The sequence below is a fragment of the Dunckerocampus dactyliophorus genome, chromosome 6 (genome assembly GCF_027744805.1).
Source record: "Dunckerocampus dactyliophorus isolate RoL2022-P2 chromosome 6, RoL_Ddac_1.1, whole genome shotgun sequence".
Taxonomy (NCBI): domain Eukaryota; kingdom Metazoa; phylum Chordata; class Actinopteri; order Syngnathiformes; family Syngnathidae; genus Dunckerocampus; species Dunckerocampus dactyliophorus.
This window is the reverse complement of record NC_072824.1, coordinates 13,978,123-13,996,127: the sequence shown is the minus strand read 5'-3', so window position 1 is coordinate 13,996,127 and position 18,005 is coordinate 13,978,123. Positions and strand designations below refer to the sequence as shown.

Here is an 18,005-nt window from a genome sequence, read left to right as displayed (position 1 = left end):
ACCTATATGACCTTGATAGCTGTGTCCCATCTTAACAAAACCGCCCACCCAAGCTGTAAAATGTAAAAAAAAAGAAAAAAAGTTGGACCTCCATAGGAGGTCACCCTAACAACACAAAAGGCTCTTTTTTTCCCCATTTCATTTGCACACTTCGACTTTTCCAGCACTTTTATTCTGCACAAGTCTGCCATGTATATCATATTTCAGAGGGTTTGTGATTTCTCATGGGCCTAAATTTAGATGGAACGCTATGTGTGTGTTTGTGTGTGTGTGTGTGTGCGTGTGTGTGTGGGAGGGGTAAGTCTCGCGAGATGTTTTCTCCATCCTGCGGCTCCCCATTCCAACCTACAAGCTTTCCTCGCAAGCCTGCATACCCGCCGACTGGCCGGGCTCATCAGCAGGCAGAACCGCTCTCAGGCGACCGTACCAACAGACCGGCACCATGGAGCTCATCAGCCGGGTAAGTATATAATTTCCCTGTAATCTCCCATTACTATATATCATATCGTTATACGGGGTTGAATTGCCGCTGTGATGCTGACGGTGTGAAGGGAGTGAATGGAAACAAGCGCGCTTTCTTCAGTCTTCCAATGCCAGCTGGATGAAAGGATTCACGGGTTGACTTGGCCTTTTTTTCTCGGCTGCTGGATGGAAGAAAGGAGGCAAAGTGTTTTAATGCATGAACGGCCACACTATATTCTGTTTAGTGAGCCTTTTAGGGTTGTTCTCCAAGGCAAAATAAGCGCGTGCAAGCATAACACAGTGTGCGTAATTTGCGTCATTTAGATCATCTTTCAATACTAACTCACTTTTCCCACCTTACTGTATGTGCGTCTGTGTGCAATATGACACCTCTGTGGATATTCTTCACATGAAGTCAAAGTGAAGTGTTTACCGTACACGTAAAACCCAAATGGAAAAAGCCAACAATTGTCCCTCCCTTCAGAAGCAAGCTCTGCTTATTTTACTATCAGTGCCATACTGTCCACAAGCAGATGTTTTTCTTACACATACCACATACCAAAATAAATATTCAGACGGGCTCTATTGAAGGTGGTCCACCCCCCTCACCTCCGTTTGCTCACATCTCCGTGACAGATGAGGGCCTACAGTGGAGCCAGTGTGGTTCCCACGGCCAAAGGAGAGACCCTACCCTCCGAAAGACAAAAGACTCTCTAGTAGAGCTTGGTGCAATTATTAAGCAACATCATCACTAGATAGTCTCTTAATTAGGCTTTGTTTTGATGCAGTGCATGCTGACAGTAGCACCCCTTTAGTAATTCAGAATTAGGAACACAGTGCACTCATCTAATGATATACCATACAGGATAATTGTGTAAATGTGCAAATTTTGAATAGTTAGTCGTTTGGTACATGCAGCTGAGCATTATTATTGTTCTGTCGAATTTGGCTTAACTGAGAATATGTTGTTAAGAATAAATGTCACATGACTGTACGTGTATTCATGAAATAGTATGACAATTCTTATGACAATTATTGATGCTTTATCAAATCCTTGACACAAATTATGATGTCAAATTGACTACCTATGCAACATAACTATGATATGCATTCTATGATGCTAAGTTGTTGTACAAAGTAAATAATTGTTAAATTCAGTAGGCAGCGAAAGACACTCCTCTAATATCATTGTCATTGTCCTGACACCCACACGTTCCTCGGAACATGTCGCAGTCCTCCACGAACTGCCCTAGACAAAATTCTTGCCCTCTTTCTTAATCTCCTAAGTGGAATCATTTGTTTTAGAAAATATTGACTCCTGTGGCACCAAATCTTTGAAATTGTCACAAACATACTGCAGCAATCTGTACTTTCGTAAACACACAGAAATGCGTGCGATGTCGTGCTGTTGCGCATGCACGTCACTTCCCGGACGCTTTGCGATCACATGAACAAGTCTAATTTTTTTGGTAATGTGAACAACCACATAAAAAGTCACTTTGTAACAAAGCATCACAATTGGGCATCATACCCTGGAGAGTGAACATAGCCCTTGTGACACCGCTAGTGAATACAAATTTAAGTCGTCGTAGTAGTAATCTCCTACAATGCAATTCTCTGGGGTTAATATTTCGGCTTTCAGTATTCGGTATTTCAGTGAGTGCTCTGATATAATCCACAAAGTTGTCGTGTCTCTGTATAATCAGATTCTAACATCTGCCACTGTAATCTGCCTACAAAATGAAGACTTTCCAGTTGAGCAAAACTGTGTCCAATTTCCACTTAATCTGTCTACTCTTTGACTTATCATTTGACTCAAGAAGGCAAAGTCTCAATCACATTTCCTGCTTGTTTCAGTCGCAGCTGCTCAGCAGGAAGTGTCACCTTCCGTACTAGACGTTCGCCAGCATGGAGCTCCGATAACCCCTTCCTCTTTTCTTCTCCAATCTCTGGCCCCGGATCTTCCGCGGTTTAACCATGGGAACATGGCGTGATCTGCGTGTGGCGTTCATCGTGGGGTCTTTGTTCATGATCCTGCTCATCATCGCCTACTGGGATGATGTTGGGGGCTTCAGTCTGTACCCTTTGCAAGACCACAAACACGATCGTTGCCCCCAGACGACCACGGGCCGCTCGATCCAGGCCTCCACCGACAGCACCGCTTCTTATGTGGGAATATCCAACGCAACATGGGCTCCGACCAAGACAAACAAAAACGTAGAGGGAAGAGGGCAACAGGAGGTGAGAAGAGAGGACACAATGGAGTTGGAAGAGCAGAATCAGGTTTCAGCTGGAAGTAGGGAGCAGATGGCGAGGAAGCAGAGGATTATGGATGTGTGTTCAGGGAAAGACTTGGTGGAATTTCCCGGGAGGATTCGAGCTTTTGAACAGATCCCCAACAGGGAATTGGACCACTTGATAGTTGATGACACGCACCAGATCATCTACTGCTATGTACCCAAGGTAGATATTGTTTTTAAAATTGTTGTCTTTAAAAGAAATAAATTTAAGTCCATACATATTTGTACCTTTGTACACCACCAAATCAGATATAAAATAAAACATTAACATGTGATGGAAAGCAACATATTTCTAGACCTAACTGAACCACCATCATCGTCATGTTCCTCAGGTGGCGTGCACCAACTGGAAGAGAGTGATGGTGGTCCTGTCCCAGTCCCTGGTCTCACCCATCTCAGGAAAACCTTATACTGACCCAGAGTCAGTTCCCCCGGATCTCGTGCACAACTCCTCGCTTCACCTCACTTTTGCCAAGTATGCCACACAACCACTGATTAGAGCACTGGTCACTGTCGTTTTTTTAAGGCTGTGCGCCTTGAAATGACAGTGGGCCATATTTAATGGGCCATGTTTTTTTTTTACTTTTAATTTACCAGTATTTACTTTGTTTTTCTTATTGGGCATGGTTTGATTTTTATTGTTTTGAAGGTATGATTTACTCTGGCAATTTGTTCATCCTTGGAGTAAAAACACTTTTGTCCTCTGGCCAATTGATATTTTGCACTTTCATAAGAAGACAAGTACAGTAGAACCCCGGTTTTTGTACTTTCTGGGGGGGTTTTGTTGTGGGATTTTGTTTTAGCTGAAAATTATTGCTAAAAATATGTCTCGATTATCATGCCCAAACATTGCATCTAACAAACTAGACCTATCTGTAATTAGTGCACAAACAAAGCAGTCATGTTTTGTTTTTTGTTTTTTTATTTGAGTAGGACAGTACATATTAATCAACATATGAGCAAAAGCATCACAGTAAATATGCCACAGTTAGCTGCAATAGTATATTATTTTTATATTGTATATAATATATTGTTAGGCAGTATAAATAGTCATCAGCTTGGAATGGACATTACCCATGAGCACAGGGCTGATTTGCCTTTAACCACCATTTTAGTGTTTTCTTGAAGGCTGGGTAATTGTCACAGTTTCTAACATGAGCTGGTAGTGCGTTCCATGACTGTGTGCCTCTCATAGAAACAACCATTTGGCTACATTGTTGGTGACTCAGTCTTTGTGAAGAATGGATAGTGTTGGGACAGGAAATCCTTCAATCATTTTCATTCTGTGTGTAACTCTGTGTCTGTCTCCTTTCTTCCTGTTGGAGGAGATTCTATCACACACTGTGTTCCCAGCACTGATGAGGCGTTCAAGCACACTGCGGAACTCTTTAGGTTTTGTTATTGACGACGGCTGCAAAATAACCCATCATGAAGCCAAAGAAAGTTGTAAATTGTAACTTACTGCTGTGGGGTTGCAGAGTCATGACAGCGTGACATGTTATGCCGTTTGTTATGCTGTCTCTCGCATGCATGTGATTGCATCAGTCGATGTAAACAAAGTTGTGGGAGCACACAGTCGTCCATACGTTCTTGGCTATAACACCAGTGCCAGCACTTTGGTAAATAAGGTGACAAACACTACTGAATTCAAGAGAGAAGTCATAACAAAGTACGGAACTGGCATCCGTGCGGCTCTCTCTTGCCCTCCTCCCTCGCCACTCATCAGTCTTTGATCCATATAAGTGTGTGTTAAACACTAAAAAAGGCAACTTTTGTAGCCAGAATGTCAGAGTGCCAGATGGGATGCAGCCTATTACTGTACATGCATCCCAGGCTTGTCCTTTGCGTATCACGGAGTCAGCAACTTGAAGATCATAGATATTTGAAGTCATTAACTATGCTTGATACAGTATTTGTGCATGATCAGTGTCCTTGTTTACTGTCATGTATTGCATTTTCTTGGTATTCAGAGAAGACCTACTCTAGCTAAAGCATTTTCAAGAGAGGTTAGCAGGTCCTGAGCATCCTCAAAAGTGTCCGTTTTAGTGCAATACATTGTCAAGGCCTGTGAACTACTTGTGTCTGTCATGGTTTTACTTCCCTGGCTTGATGACAGTGTCTTTCTCCTTAATAGTATCAATGATTGCCTTCGAATGTAATCTACCACTATGACAAATAGATAGGGGGCATGTCTTCTTGGAGGAGACATGCATTTTCGTGAAATATCCGACTCGCCACAAGTCCCTGAATGCATCTGGACTGGGTTCTGACTGCTGATTAGATGAACAAATGGAAAGAGAGGGGGGCCAGTGTGTCCAGTGAGACACAAAAAAGATGTTTTGAGTGTGCTACATCCACGGTAACTATCCATACCCACGAATACTGAATGATCCCTAAATAGAAAATTCTCAAAAGAAAATAGAGCGTTAAATTCTGAATGGACATACACCTTTGTCTTCACTGCCAATGACGCTGGCTCACCCGTGTGCTTGATATGTGGCGAGAAATGAGCAAAAAACAAAAAATGTACAGTTTTAAAGACAATTTCAAAACAAGCACTCAGCTTTTTCTGAAAAGTATCCAACTGCAGAAGCGTGTAAGAGTGCAATTTCGGAACTAATACGGAAGGTCGATCAGAGCAAACATACTTTCAAGAAGTGGATGACCGCTTCAAAGTCAACTACAGCTGCTATAGTGGCTGCACTGGCGATCGTAAGGAGGGGGAAGTTTAAATTCTCTGAATTAAAAAAATAAACAGGAAATTATTAAGACAATGAAAGATATGCCCCTTGCCTCAAAGACAGGACCAACAGAATGGCAACAAATATCACCAGTAGGCAAATAGATGATATTAAGTCACCGCAAGCATATTCAGCCTGTGATGAGTCAAGTGGTGTAAATGATATTGAGCAGACAGCAGTGATATGCGGATATGTGAACTCTTGATGGGCATTTTGATGTTAAATTGGCTATGTTTTGTTTTAATTTTACCAAAATGCATAGTTCAGTTTTTAAATTATTATAAGTAGGCCTACACATGCGCCCTGCACTTCTGTTAGTTGAATTTTATTGTTGGAACAAGTACAATTTTTAAAAGATTAAAACTTTTAAAAGTTTATAAGCTTTCCAATGTTTTGCGGGTCCAGAGTATGTTTCTTTACTGGAAGAGAGGCAAAATGGCTCTTTTTATAGGTAAAATGGCTCTTTTGATGCTAAAGGTTGCTTACCACCGGTCTAGGGGAATGACAAGAACGGGAGGTGCTGGGTTCAAACCCCGGATAAGCCCTTGCTTTTCTGGATTGTGCGTCCTGTACTATGGTCTTTGTATTTGTGGATTATGTTGAGTTATCCATATTCTATGCCGCTAGGGTCACGGGTATGCTGGAGCCTATCCCAGCTGACTTTGAGAGAGAGGAGGGGTACGCCCTCGACTGGTCGCCTGTCAATCGCAGGATTATTTTGAGTCATTCTAGTTCAGGGGTCACCAATGTTTTTTTTCTTGCAAGAGCTACTTTTAGAAAATGAAAATGGCCACGAGCTACTCATTTTTGTAGAAATTATTTTCATACCTTATTTCAACCCAAACAGATCCAATATGCTTGTTTTACCAAAACATTGACAAAATGCTGGTATCCACAACTCCCATTTTATGTTTCAGAATACTTTTCTTTCTAGTGTTCACATTATTAACTGAAAACCTGAATGAAAAGCAGGCTTGCGGGCACCTCATGTGGTCGTCGGGGGCTACCTGGTGCCCGCGGGTACCATGTTGGTGACCCCTGTTTTAGTTATTTACAGTATATTATATAGATTTTATGTGATGTGATTTATGTTATGTCAGACACACAGTGACGGAGCCTCACATACTGTGGTCTGTTGGTGAGGTAGTCTATAACCCATGCAGTCAGGTGTTGGTCTACTCCCACACTCTCCATCTTCACTCTGAGTAGTGACGGCTGGATGGTGTTAAAGGCACTGGAGAAGTAAAAAAACATGACCCTCACAGCGCTCCCGCTGTCCTCCAGGTGTAGCAGTGATCTGTGCAGCAGGTAGATCACTGCGTCGTCCACTCCGATCCGAGGCCGGTAAGCAAACTGCAGGGGGTCCAGCTGAGTTCCCACCAGGGGTCGCAGGTGCTGCAGGATAATCCTCTCCATGGTCTTCATCAGGTGAGAGGTCAAGGCAACAGGCCTGAAGTGGTTAGGCTCCTTGGGACGCGGTGTCTTTGGTATTGGGACCACACAGGAGGTCTTCCACAGGGCCGGGGCTTTCTCCAGGCTCAGGCTGAGATTGAACAAGTGCCTGAGAACTCCACAGAGCTGGTCAGCACAGTCCTTGAGGATTCTAGGTGATTCTGATGCCGTCCGTTCCCGGGGCCTTCCTTGCCTTGATCTTCTTCAGCTGACTCCTCACCTGATCATCAGTTATGGAGAGGGGGGTAGAGGATGGCTGGGATGGGGATGTGGGGGTGAAGAGTGGTGAGTTGGTAGGGGTGGGAGGGGGGCAGACTCAAATCTGTTGAAAAACAGATTGAGTTCATCTGGCCAGATCTTGTCCCCACTGGCTTGGTCTCCCCACTCCTTTCCCATGGCCTGTGATGGTCTGCAGGCCTCTCCAGACTTCCCTGGCATTATTCTCCTCCAGCCGCTTCTCAAGTTTCCTCCTGTAGCAGTCCTTCCCCTTCCTGATCTTATGCCGGAGTTCCCTCTGGACTCTGCACAGCTCCTCCTTGTCCCCCGAGTTGAAGACCCTCTTCTTCTTATTCAGCAGGGCCTTAATCTCAGAGGTCACCCAGGGTTTGTTGTTGGGAAAACACCGCACCAACTTGGAGGGCACAGTGTTCTCCACACAGAAGTTTATATAGTCTGTGATGCAGTGAGTCATGCTGTCAACGTCACTGCCATGGGGACTACAGAGCGCTTCCCAGTCTGTTGTCTGGAAGCAGTCTCTGAGCCTAGCACTGCTCCTCAGACCACTGCTTCACAGGCCTCTTCACAGGGGGTTGTCTATTCACTACTGGAGTGTAGTCTGTGACGAGATGGATGAGGTTGTGATCAGAACGACCCAGCGGGGGAAGGGGGGATGAGGTGTATGCATCCTTGATGTTTGCATACAGGAGGTCCAAAGTTTTATTGTCTCTAGTGTGGCATTTGACATACTGGGTGAAGGTGGGAAGAGCAGAGGACAGGGAAGCATGATTGAAGTCACCGGAGATGAGGAGGAGGGATTGGGGGTGCTGGTTCTGAAGTTGAGAGACAATGGTGTGGATCTGCTCTATAGCTGCAGCAGCGACCGCTGAGGGAGGGATGTACACAGTCATAGCAATAACATGTGAAAACTCCCTCGCAAGGTAGTATGGCCGCATGCTAACCGCTAACAGTTCCACGACTCTGGTGCACAGTTGCTCCTTCACATAGATGTGTCCCGGGTGGCGCCATCTATCATTCACAAACACAGCGATTCCCCCTCCCTTCTTCTTACCGCTCTCCGTTGCATTCCTGTCCGCTCGTACCAGCTGGAATCCGTCCAGTTTGACGTGTGAATCCGGAGAGAGTTCACTTAGCCACGTCTCCGTGAAGCACATGAGGCTGCATTCCCGGTACTCCCTCTGCAGTCGGGTCAGCGCCAATGATCTTCCATCTGTTGGGGAGAGATCTTACGTTCCCCCTGATGGCAGACGGTAAACATGGCTTGTACCGTCTTTTCCGCTTATTGCACTTCACTCCCGACCTGCATCCGCTTCTGCTCCTCCGCAGCTCCTTGGGGATCTCCGGCCTCTCCGCACAGAGAGGGGGTGTGTGGCACAGGGCTAACAGCTGATCCCGGGTGTAAACAATGGAGCCTTGGTTGAATGGGGAGCCGTGGCTGAAGAGGTTTCCCACAGTTGAACTGAAAAGTTCAACGAGCATCAAGGCGCAGACTAGAAAAGTAACAAATGAACCTCGATAGCTGCACACTCGACCAAATGCGACCAAAAGAAAAAGTAAGAAGAAGATTAAAATACTATAAAAACACTAAAAGGTGGAAGAAAAGTACAGAGCTGCTGTAACCGGCAGCCACTCACACAGCGCCATTTTGAAAAAATTATTAATATTATATATATTGCTATATTATATATATTATATTATATATAAATTAATACTGGTCAGAGCAATGATCTTATCAATTATACAACAACACAGAGTGCTGACAGTATTTAAATTACGGTAACCTGAATTTAGGTGTTTAGCGCACAAGTGTGGTAAAAATTGCCTTGTGTGGGTGTATCCTTTTGTCAGTATTTCTAAACGGTACTGTACTGCCTGGTGGAAATGTGGAGTTTGAGTTCATACTGGACCACTTTATAGGCCAGGTGGCTAGATGAAGAGAGATTAAGTTTACCAAAGGCAATTAAATACAAATTACAGGCTTTGGGATTTGAGCCTGGCACTTCTCGCACCTCAAGCGAGAATCATACCCCGAGACCAGCGAGCCATGTCTACCCAGTGGAATGAGAGCATATTATGTTTTTAGTATGGGTTTGAGGAAAGATTTCTGCACAAAAAGCCAGACCTATGAATGTCTACATTCCTACAACGACAAGATGCAAAATTTTCCTCTGTGCAATGTGCATGTAAAGCATACGCCGTGTTTTTGACAAACTATCTGCAAGCTAAAATGAGTTATTTACTAAGGTGATGCTTATTTGAGGAGAGTGGAAAGAGCAGGCGGGGCTTTTTGCTGCAGTACAGACTGGTCTTTCTTTACCACTCTGGAGCAGCACTCTGTGTTTGCATGACATAATGAACCCCAATTACCTCTATCTGACTCCTCCATGACAGGTTTGGCCACGTTCTTCCTTTTCATGAAACCAAACATCTACTAAATGTGGATTTGATGAACCACCTTTTGCGTGTGTGTTTACAGGTTTTGGCGTCATTATGGCTCTCTTTCCCGCCACCTGATGGCACTCAAGCTCCAGCACTACACAAAGTTCCTGTTTGTACGCGACCCCTTTGTCCGGCTCATCTCAGCCTTCAGGAACAAGTTTGGAAGGTGTGACTGTTAACTGGAGAGAGATACTCCAGCTCTTGAGTTACACGTTGTCTTCTGAATGTCAGGCCCAACGAGGACTTCTACCGCCAGTTTGGGTCAGTCATCCTGCGTCGCTATGGCAACATTTCAGGGAGTTTGCCGGAATCTGCGGCTGAGGCATTTGCAGCTGGGATCAAACCGACCTTCCAGCAGTTCATCTCATACCTGCTGGATGCAGAGACAGAGAGGGAGAGCATCTTCAATGAACACTGGCGTCAGGTACCGGTCAACACATTACATTAGAGTGGAGCAAACACCTCCTTGTGTGTTTACAAATGACCAAACTAGTGGAATAGTGACATCATGCTGAACACAGGATGGCCTTGTTTCCATTCTACTACTTTATACTACTGCTATAAAGTGTACAGTGTTCTAGTTTAGACTTTATTTAGGCAAGCAAGGTACTCAAAATACTGTACGTGGTGTGTCTGAAAAGTAACGGGACTGGTGTCACAATCTATTTATTTCAAGTCCAAACAACAGTTTACACAACAGGATTCTTCTGGAATGCTCCTTAGCTCCGTCGTTACAGTCCTCTTGATGGCCTCCACGTCTTCAAAACGGGTCCCCTTGACGACCCCCTTAAGCTTGGGGAAAAGAAAAAAGTCACATGGAGCAAGGTCAGGTGAATAAGGAGGTTGTTCCAGCACGGTGACGTTCTTCTCGGCCAAAAACTGCGAGATGTTCAGGGCATTGTGAGCAGGTGCATTGTCGTGGTGAAGCAGCCACAAGTTGTCTTGCCACAACTCTCGTCTCTTCTCGCGAACTGAGCGAAGCAAATGCTGCGTCGTCTGGCCCCTTGGCAAGAACTCACGGTGGACGATGCCTCTCACATCGAAGAATGTGATCAACATGACTTTGACTTTTGTCTTTGACTGTCTTGCTTTGAGATGAGTTGTAAAAGCATGTGAAAAAATGTAAATGTTACAGTATGCTGACATTACAGTTACACACTCCCAAGATATCATGGTAGATGATAACACAATTTGCTAATCCCTCTTTTGCCCATAGCTCATACAGCACACCCAGTCCTGTTACTTTTCAGACACACCTTGAATATGCAAAGGAAAGCAAGGGTGTTCATTGACAAAAATAAAGTATTAGTATTATAAGTTTTTACTCACATTGTCCGAGAGGTCTACAGTATATACATAGATATGTAGTACATGTGCTTTCAAAGTGACAGCAGGTTATTATTTAATATATTTCAAATGTTCTAATTATTATTTGATTTTATATATATATATATATATGTGTGTGTGTGTGTGTGTGTGTGTGTGTGTGTGTGTATATTTATATATATATATACGTAGATATACACACACACAAACATACATATATACAGTATGTATACACTGCTCCAAAAAATTAGAGGAACACTTGGAAAACACATCAAATCTAAACTGGGGGAAAAATGATCAAAAAATGATCTTTCCTGATAATAATTGGGTGATGTATTAGTAACAAAATGATGCCACATAATTTGATAGAAATGAAAATGATCCCCCTATAGAGGGGGGAAATCAAAGACACCCCAAAAATGAAAGTGAAAAAATGATGCAGCACACTGGTCTATTTAGCTAAAATGTCATTGTAGCAACTCAAAATGATTCTCAGTAGTTTGTGTGGCCCCCACGTGCTTGTACGCATGCCTGACAACGTCGGGGCATGCTCCTAATGAGACTACGGATGGTGTCCTGGGGGATCTCCTCCCAGATCTGGACCAGGGCATCACTGCGGTACCTGGACGCATTGAGGAGATTCCAGGAGACAGGTAGTTACTCCAGGAGAGCTGGACAGGGCCGTAGAAGGTCCTTCAACCCTCAGCAGGATCGGTATCTGCTCCTTTGTGCAAGGAGGAACAGGATGAGCACTGCCAGAGCCCTACAAAATGACCTCCAGCATGCCACTGGTGTGAATGTTTCTGACCAAACAATCAGAAACAGGCTCCATGAGGGTGGCCTGAGGGCCCGGCGTCCTGTAGTGGGCCCTGTGCTCACTGCCCAGCACCGTAGAGCTGGATTGGCATTTGCCATAGACCACCAGAATTGGCAACTACATCACTGGTGCCCTGTGCTCTTCCCTGATGGGAGCAAGTTCAACCTGAGCACATGCGACAGACGTGAAAGGGTCTGGAGATGCCGTGGAGAACGTTATGCTGCCTGCAACATCATTCAGCATGACCGGTTTGGTGGTGGGTCAGTGATGGTCTGGGGAGGCATATCCCTGGAAGGACGCACAGACCTCTACAGGTTAGATAATGGCACCCTGACTGCTATTAGGTACCGGGATGAACTCCTTGGACCCATTGTCAGAACCTACGCTGGTGCAGTGGGACCTGGGTTCCTCCTGGTCCACGACAATGCCCGACCTCATGTGGCTAGTGTATGCAGGTAGTTCCTGGAGGATGAAGGAATTGATACCATTGACTGGCCCCCACGTTCACCTGACCTAAACCCAATAGAACACCTCTGGGACATTATGTTTAGGTCCATCCGGCGCCGCCAGGTTGCTCCGCAGACTGTCCAGGAGCTCATTGATGCCCTGGTCCAGATCTTGGAGGAGATCCCCCAGGACACCATCCGTAGTCTCATTAGGAGCATGCCCCGACGTTGTCAGGCATGCGTACAAGCACGTGGGGGCCACACAAACTACTGAGAATCATTTTGAGTTGCTACAATGACATTTTAGCAAAATGGACCAGTGTGCTGCATCATTTTTTCACTTTCATTTTTGGGGTGTCTTTGATTTCCCCCTCTATAGGGTGATCATTTTCATTTCTTTCAAAATACAGTATGTGGCATCATTTTGTTACTAATACATCACCCACTTATTATCAGGAAAGATTTTCAAGATCATTTTCCCCCAGTTTAGATCTGATGTGTTTTCCAAGTGTTCCTCTAATTTTTTTAGCAGTATATATACATATACATGTACATGTATATACATACACACCATATATGTATCTCCAACTCCAATATATAACTTACCTGTTGTGTGTTTATACTTCCTTCCAGTTCATGTAACCCAAAAATAGTATTTCCATGAACAGGGTTTCCACTACATGTAATTGATTGTGGCACACCGCCACGACAAAATAAAAGCTGCCACACCTGGAAAAATTAGTTTTTTTTTAAACTTGAAAACAATGTTAAGTAATATATTGTATGAATGGATGTATATGTGTAACCCGCCCTGTTTCGCACTGCCCGCACCGGGGCTTGAACACAGGACCTTCGTAATGGGAGGTGAGAGGTGAGACCACACGGCTAAAAGCCCGGACTGTCGGCCGCATGTTCAACACACGCAGCTCTTGAGGCAGAGGGAGTGAGGTTTACCAACGTACACGCGCACAGCCTCACAGGCTCGCATCCGTTACATATGGTATTTAGATACATATATAGCTTATTATTTACACACATATTGACCACAATTAATTTGAAAACAATTTAAAATATCATTTAAAATTTTTTTTACGCATTTTACTTTGATAAACATGCACCGGAATCGCCTGTCTGCTCTGTTGGCACTTGTGTATGTGTGACCAGATAAAAGTACGCGACCTGTCTTGTGTTGACTTTCACTTTGTTATTATTCTGAGAATTAAAAATAGTCCTTAAAATGTCAATTGACGACAGCTTGTCACAGGCTAAGCCTATCTATGCCATTGTTTGTGGTCACTCACGTTTCAATCTCATTCGACTCGCTGGCATCTTTGTTTACACATTTTGCCTGGCTCTCACTGCCTTTCTGGCGGCAGCTACCGAGCTCATTTTTGTCCCATGGGCGAGCTACGAGTGGCTATCACAATGATAGGGTACGCACTCACTTACATTTTTAAAGTGTCATTTAACAATCTTGCTCTTTTGTTATCATTATAATACCTACGGCTTGTCTTCACCATTTTGTCTTCACGGTTTGTCTAAGTTGTTCAACATAAACACGTAGTGTGTCCAGCTTTAAGATAGTGATGCTATCACAGGTAAAAGGTAGCTTGTAAGCTAGCAGTAGCTCACCAGCTGATGTTGAGTAGTTCACCAAAGAGTATTTGCTTCACCCCTTAGTATATTTACAACTGTTCTATTCAAACATGACACCTGTATTTAATGACAAATGAGTACACTGAGTGGAGATCCATCCATCTTCTTCTGCTGATCCAAGGTCAGGTCGCAGGGGCAGCAGCCTAAGCAGGGAAGCCCAGACTTCTCTCTCCCCGGCCACTTTGTCCAGCTCTTCCCGGCATATCCCGAAGCGTTCCCAGGCCAGTTACGAGACATAGTCCTTCCAACGTGCCGTGGGTCTTCTCCGAGGCATCCTACTGGTCAGACGTGCCCTGAACACCTCCCCAGGGAGGCGTCCGGGAGGCATCCTGACTAGATGCCACCTCATCTGATTCCTCTCAATGTGGAGGAGCAGCGGTTCTACTCTTGAGTTTCTCCCAGATGACAGTGCTTCTCACCTTATCTCTAAGAGAGAGCCCGCCACCCTACAGAGAAAACTCATTTTGGCCGCTTGTACTTGCGATCTTGTCCTTTCAGTCACTCCCCACAGCTCTTGACCATAGGTGTGGGTAGGAGCGTAGATAGACTGGTAAATTGAGACCATTGCATATCGGCTCAGCTCCCTCTTCAACACAAGGGACCGATACAGAGTCCGCATCACTGCAGACGCTGCACCAATCTGCCTGTCGATCTCGCGTTCCAGCCTTCCCTCACTCGTGTACAAGACCCTGAGGTACCTAAACTTAGGGCAGGATCTCATTCCCCACCCGGAGATGGCAGCCCTGCCCGTTGCCTCTCACTGCTGGCAACACTAGAGTGGAGTCCAGTCCCTCTCAAGAGGACTGGTTCGAGAGCCCTTGCTGTGGACTAACTATATAACTTCTCCACCACATGCACCAGCTCAGGCTCCTTCCCCACCAGAGTTGACATTCCACATACTGAGAACTAGCTTCTGCAGCTGAGATGGTAGTTGGCACCCCCGGATGACACATAATGGAGGAGGCTATGCTCACATTCACATTCGACTGCCACCAAGCTCACGCGGCACCTGACCCCTTTGGCCCCTCCTATGAGTGGTAAGCTCATTGGTGGGGGACCTATGTTGCCTCTTCGGGCTCTGCCCGGCCAGGACCCATAGGTATAGGCCTGGCCACCAGACGCTCACCATTGTGCCCCACCTCCAGGGAAATGAAAACAATATTATATAATACAGTATTATTATAATTTACAAAACTAAATAAACGTCTTACTTTTCATATGTGCATGTACTTTACGAAATAAATGCCCCCAGGTACTTTACTAGCAAATAACCTCTGGCTGTGTCTATTAAAAGTAAGTATTATTACATTATTACAGTATAAAGATAGAACTTTCATTGTACTGTAAAGGTGGACCTAATGAGTTCAGCCTAACACAAAGACAGTTGTATATGTAGCAGTTGTACAGACACATCACATCACAAGTCAATGATTTGTGGACATTATTGTCCCTTGTGGGCCATGGTTGGTACATTTAATACATATAAATCACACTGCTGCATGATTTAGAAAGTGAATTATTATTATTTTTTTGGAATTGTGTTTTAGGTTCACCGCCTCTGCCATCCGTGCCAAGTAAAATACGACTTCATTGGTCGACTGGAAACCCTGGAAACGGACGCACTGCAGCTGCTAAAGCTTCTGCAAGTGGATCATCTGCTTCGCTTCCCCTCTGGAGCGCGAAACCGGACTGCGGCCAGCTGGGAAAGGGACTGGTTTTCCCAGATTCCCATTTCTATGAGGACAGCACTGTACAAGCTTTATCAAGCAGATTTCGAGCTGTTTGGCTACCCCAAACCTGACAGTGTCCTGCACCAGTAGACCACACTCACCTAAAAACCTTTTAAAGACCAAGTCTATGATGCTGTTTGTCAGTGCATATACCTCAAAAGTAGGGATGTCCGATAATATCGGCCCACTGATATTATCAGCCCGATATAATAACATAAAAATGTAATGTCGGTCAATAGCCTATGGGCTCCCATATTTTCCGTCGTGCATATGATAACCTCATCAAACCTCCTCACTATAAGGAATGTTACAATTCCCGGAAGTAAGCGACGGTAAAATGTGACACTATGTGCGCGCTCGACTAGGAGAGTTTGTGGGGACGCCTGTGAAAATGCTGCTTTTTCATATGATATCGGGTGTATTTTAATTCGTATACATGCACCATGCACCACCAGTAGATTACTTTTTCCTCTTCAATTTTGCATCGGATTTACACTCAGTGTTGGACCACATCGACTCATACGACGGCTTTGAAAGTTAAGTCCAACTTTAAGCCTTCCAAACTCATGCATCGGAGCTTCAGGACAAGATAAAAGGTATGTAGGATATCTATCTGCAGGGAATCTATCTGCAGATTGAAATGTCATTCAGATCAGAATAACTGTGTACATGCAATTTGTAGTGTGGCGTGGAAACGAATACAGTTTGCTGCTACACAAAGAGTGCTAGGCATACATGAAAATGATGACACTTGATTTTCTTCCCTGGACTTTTTGATTATCAAAAAAATTTAAATAGCTACTCTCAACTTTTAAAACAAATGTCATCTCAAGTATTTCTCAGATGTTTTACAATTTTGTACAATGTTTTTTACAGTCACGTTGAGAAGCTAATTGCTGATGTTATATCCATTAGCTTCACAACAGATACAGTGGTGTAAAAAAGTGCCCCTTTCCTGATTTGTTTTTGGGTTTTTTTGCATGTTTGTCACACTTAAATGTTTCAGATCATCAAACAAATTTAAATATTAGTCAATGACAACACAACTGAACACAGTTTTCAAATGAAGGTTTTTATTAAGGGAGAACAAAAATTCAAACCTACATGGCCCTGTGTGAAAAAGTGATTCCCTCCCACCGTTAAAACATAACTTAACTGAGATTAATTGACATCTATCAGTCTGGAAAAGGTTATAAAGCCATTTCTAAAGCTTTGAGACTCCCGCGAACCACAGTGACAGCCATTATCCACAAATGGTAAAAACATGGAACAGTGGTGAACCTTCCCAGCAGATCGGACAACCAAAATTACATCCAAGGGGTCACAAAAGACCCCACAACAACATCCAAAGAACTACAGGCCTCACTTTCTAGAACATCATAACAAGAGTAAAATATGGTGGTGGTAGTGTGATGGTCAGGGGCTGTTTTGCTGATTCAGGACCTGGAAGACTTGACGTGATACATGGAACCATGAATTCTGCTGTCTACCAAAAAATTCTGAAGCAGAATGTCCGGCCAACTGTTTGTGACCTCAGGCTGAAAGCAACTTGGGTTCTGCAGCAGGACAATGATCCAAAACACACCAGCGAGTCCACCTCTGAATGACTGAAGGAAAACAAAATAAAGACTTTGGAGTGGCCTAGTCAAAGTCCTGACCTGAATCCTATTGAGATGCTGTGGCATGACCTTAGAAAGGCGCTTCATGCTGGAAAATCCTCCAATGTGGCTGAAATACAACAATTCTGCAAAGATGAGTAGGCCAAAATTCCTCCACAGCGCTGTAAAAGACTCATTGCAATTTATTGCAGTTGTTTCTGCTAAGTGTGGCCTAACCAGTGATTAGGTTTAGGGGGCAATCACTTTTTCACATTGGGCCATGTAGGTTTGGATTTTTTTTTCCCTTAATAGAAGGAGGGAAAGGCTTCTTGAGACGTCATCTGTACTTCTGTGAAGAAGGTGTCGGACGTTTCGCTCCTCATCCGAAGAGCTTCGTCAGCGAACTAACAAGTGCTGGTAGCCTAGGCCTTAAATACAGTAAGAGTGGGCGGAATTGGTGTGCCAACGCCCTCCTCCTATTGGTTCCTTACACTAAGCCTGGGAGGAGTAGTGGTCTAATCCTCTCCTTACATTAGCACCTCCGATCAAGGGGAAATGTAGCTCCCTGTAGTTGGGTATGAACGACTCTGATACTGGCTCGTTAGCATCTATTCTTGTGGCTCGCTCCTGGCTCCACCTCATTTGCATGACTAAGAGCTGTGGGTTTTGGTCTCAGTAACCTGCTGAACACAGGGTCCAAATTAAACCTCAAACCACCATTCCGATTCAATGATGGGTTCTGTTGTTTGACAAAAATAGCTTCCTTTACTCCTCTTTCAAACCATCTGTTTTCTTTGGCCA

At 44.4% G+C, this 18,005-nt stretch overlaps 1 protein-coding gene across 1 annotated transcript; it reads left to right on the top strand.

Annotated features, from left to right (window-relative positions):
* Positions 1-330: 330 nt before the first annotated feature.
* On the top strand, positions 331-17,604 carry LOC129182186 (carbohydrate sulfotransferase 12-like). Its single transcript, XM_054777978.1, has 6 exons — positions 331-460; positions 2,320-2,925; positions 3,095-3,237; positions 9,669-9,797; positions 9,863-10,055; positions 15,424-17,604. The coding sequence occupies exons 2-6, from the start codon at positions 2,440-2,442 to the stop codon at positions 15,694-15,696; spliced, it is 1,224 nt and encodes a 407-aa protein (XP_054633953.1). The 5' UTR covers positions 331-460; positions 2,320-2,439; the 3' UTR covers positions 15,697-17,604.
* Positions 17,605-18,005: the final 401 nt, after the last annotated feature.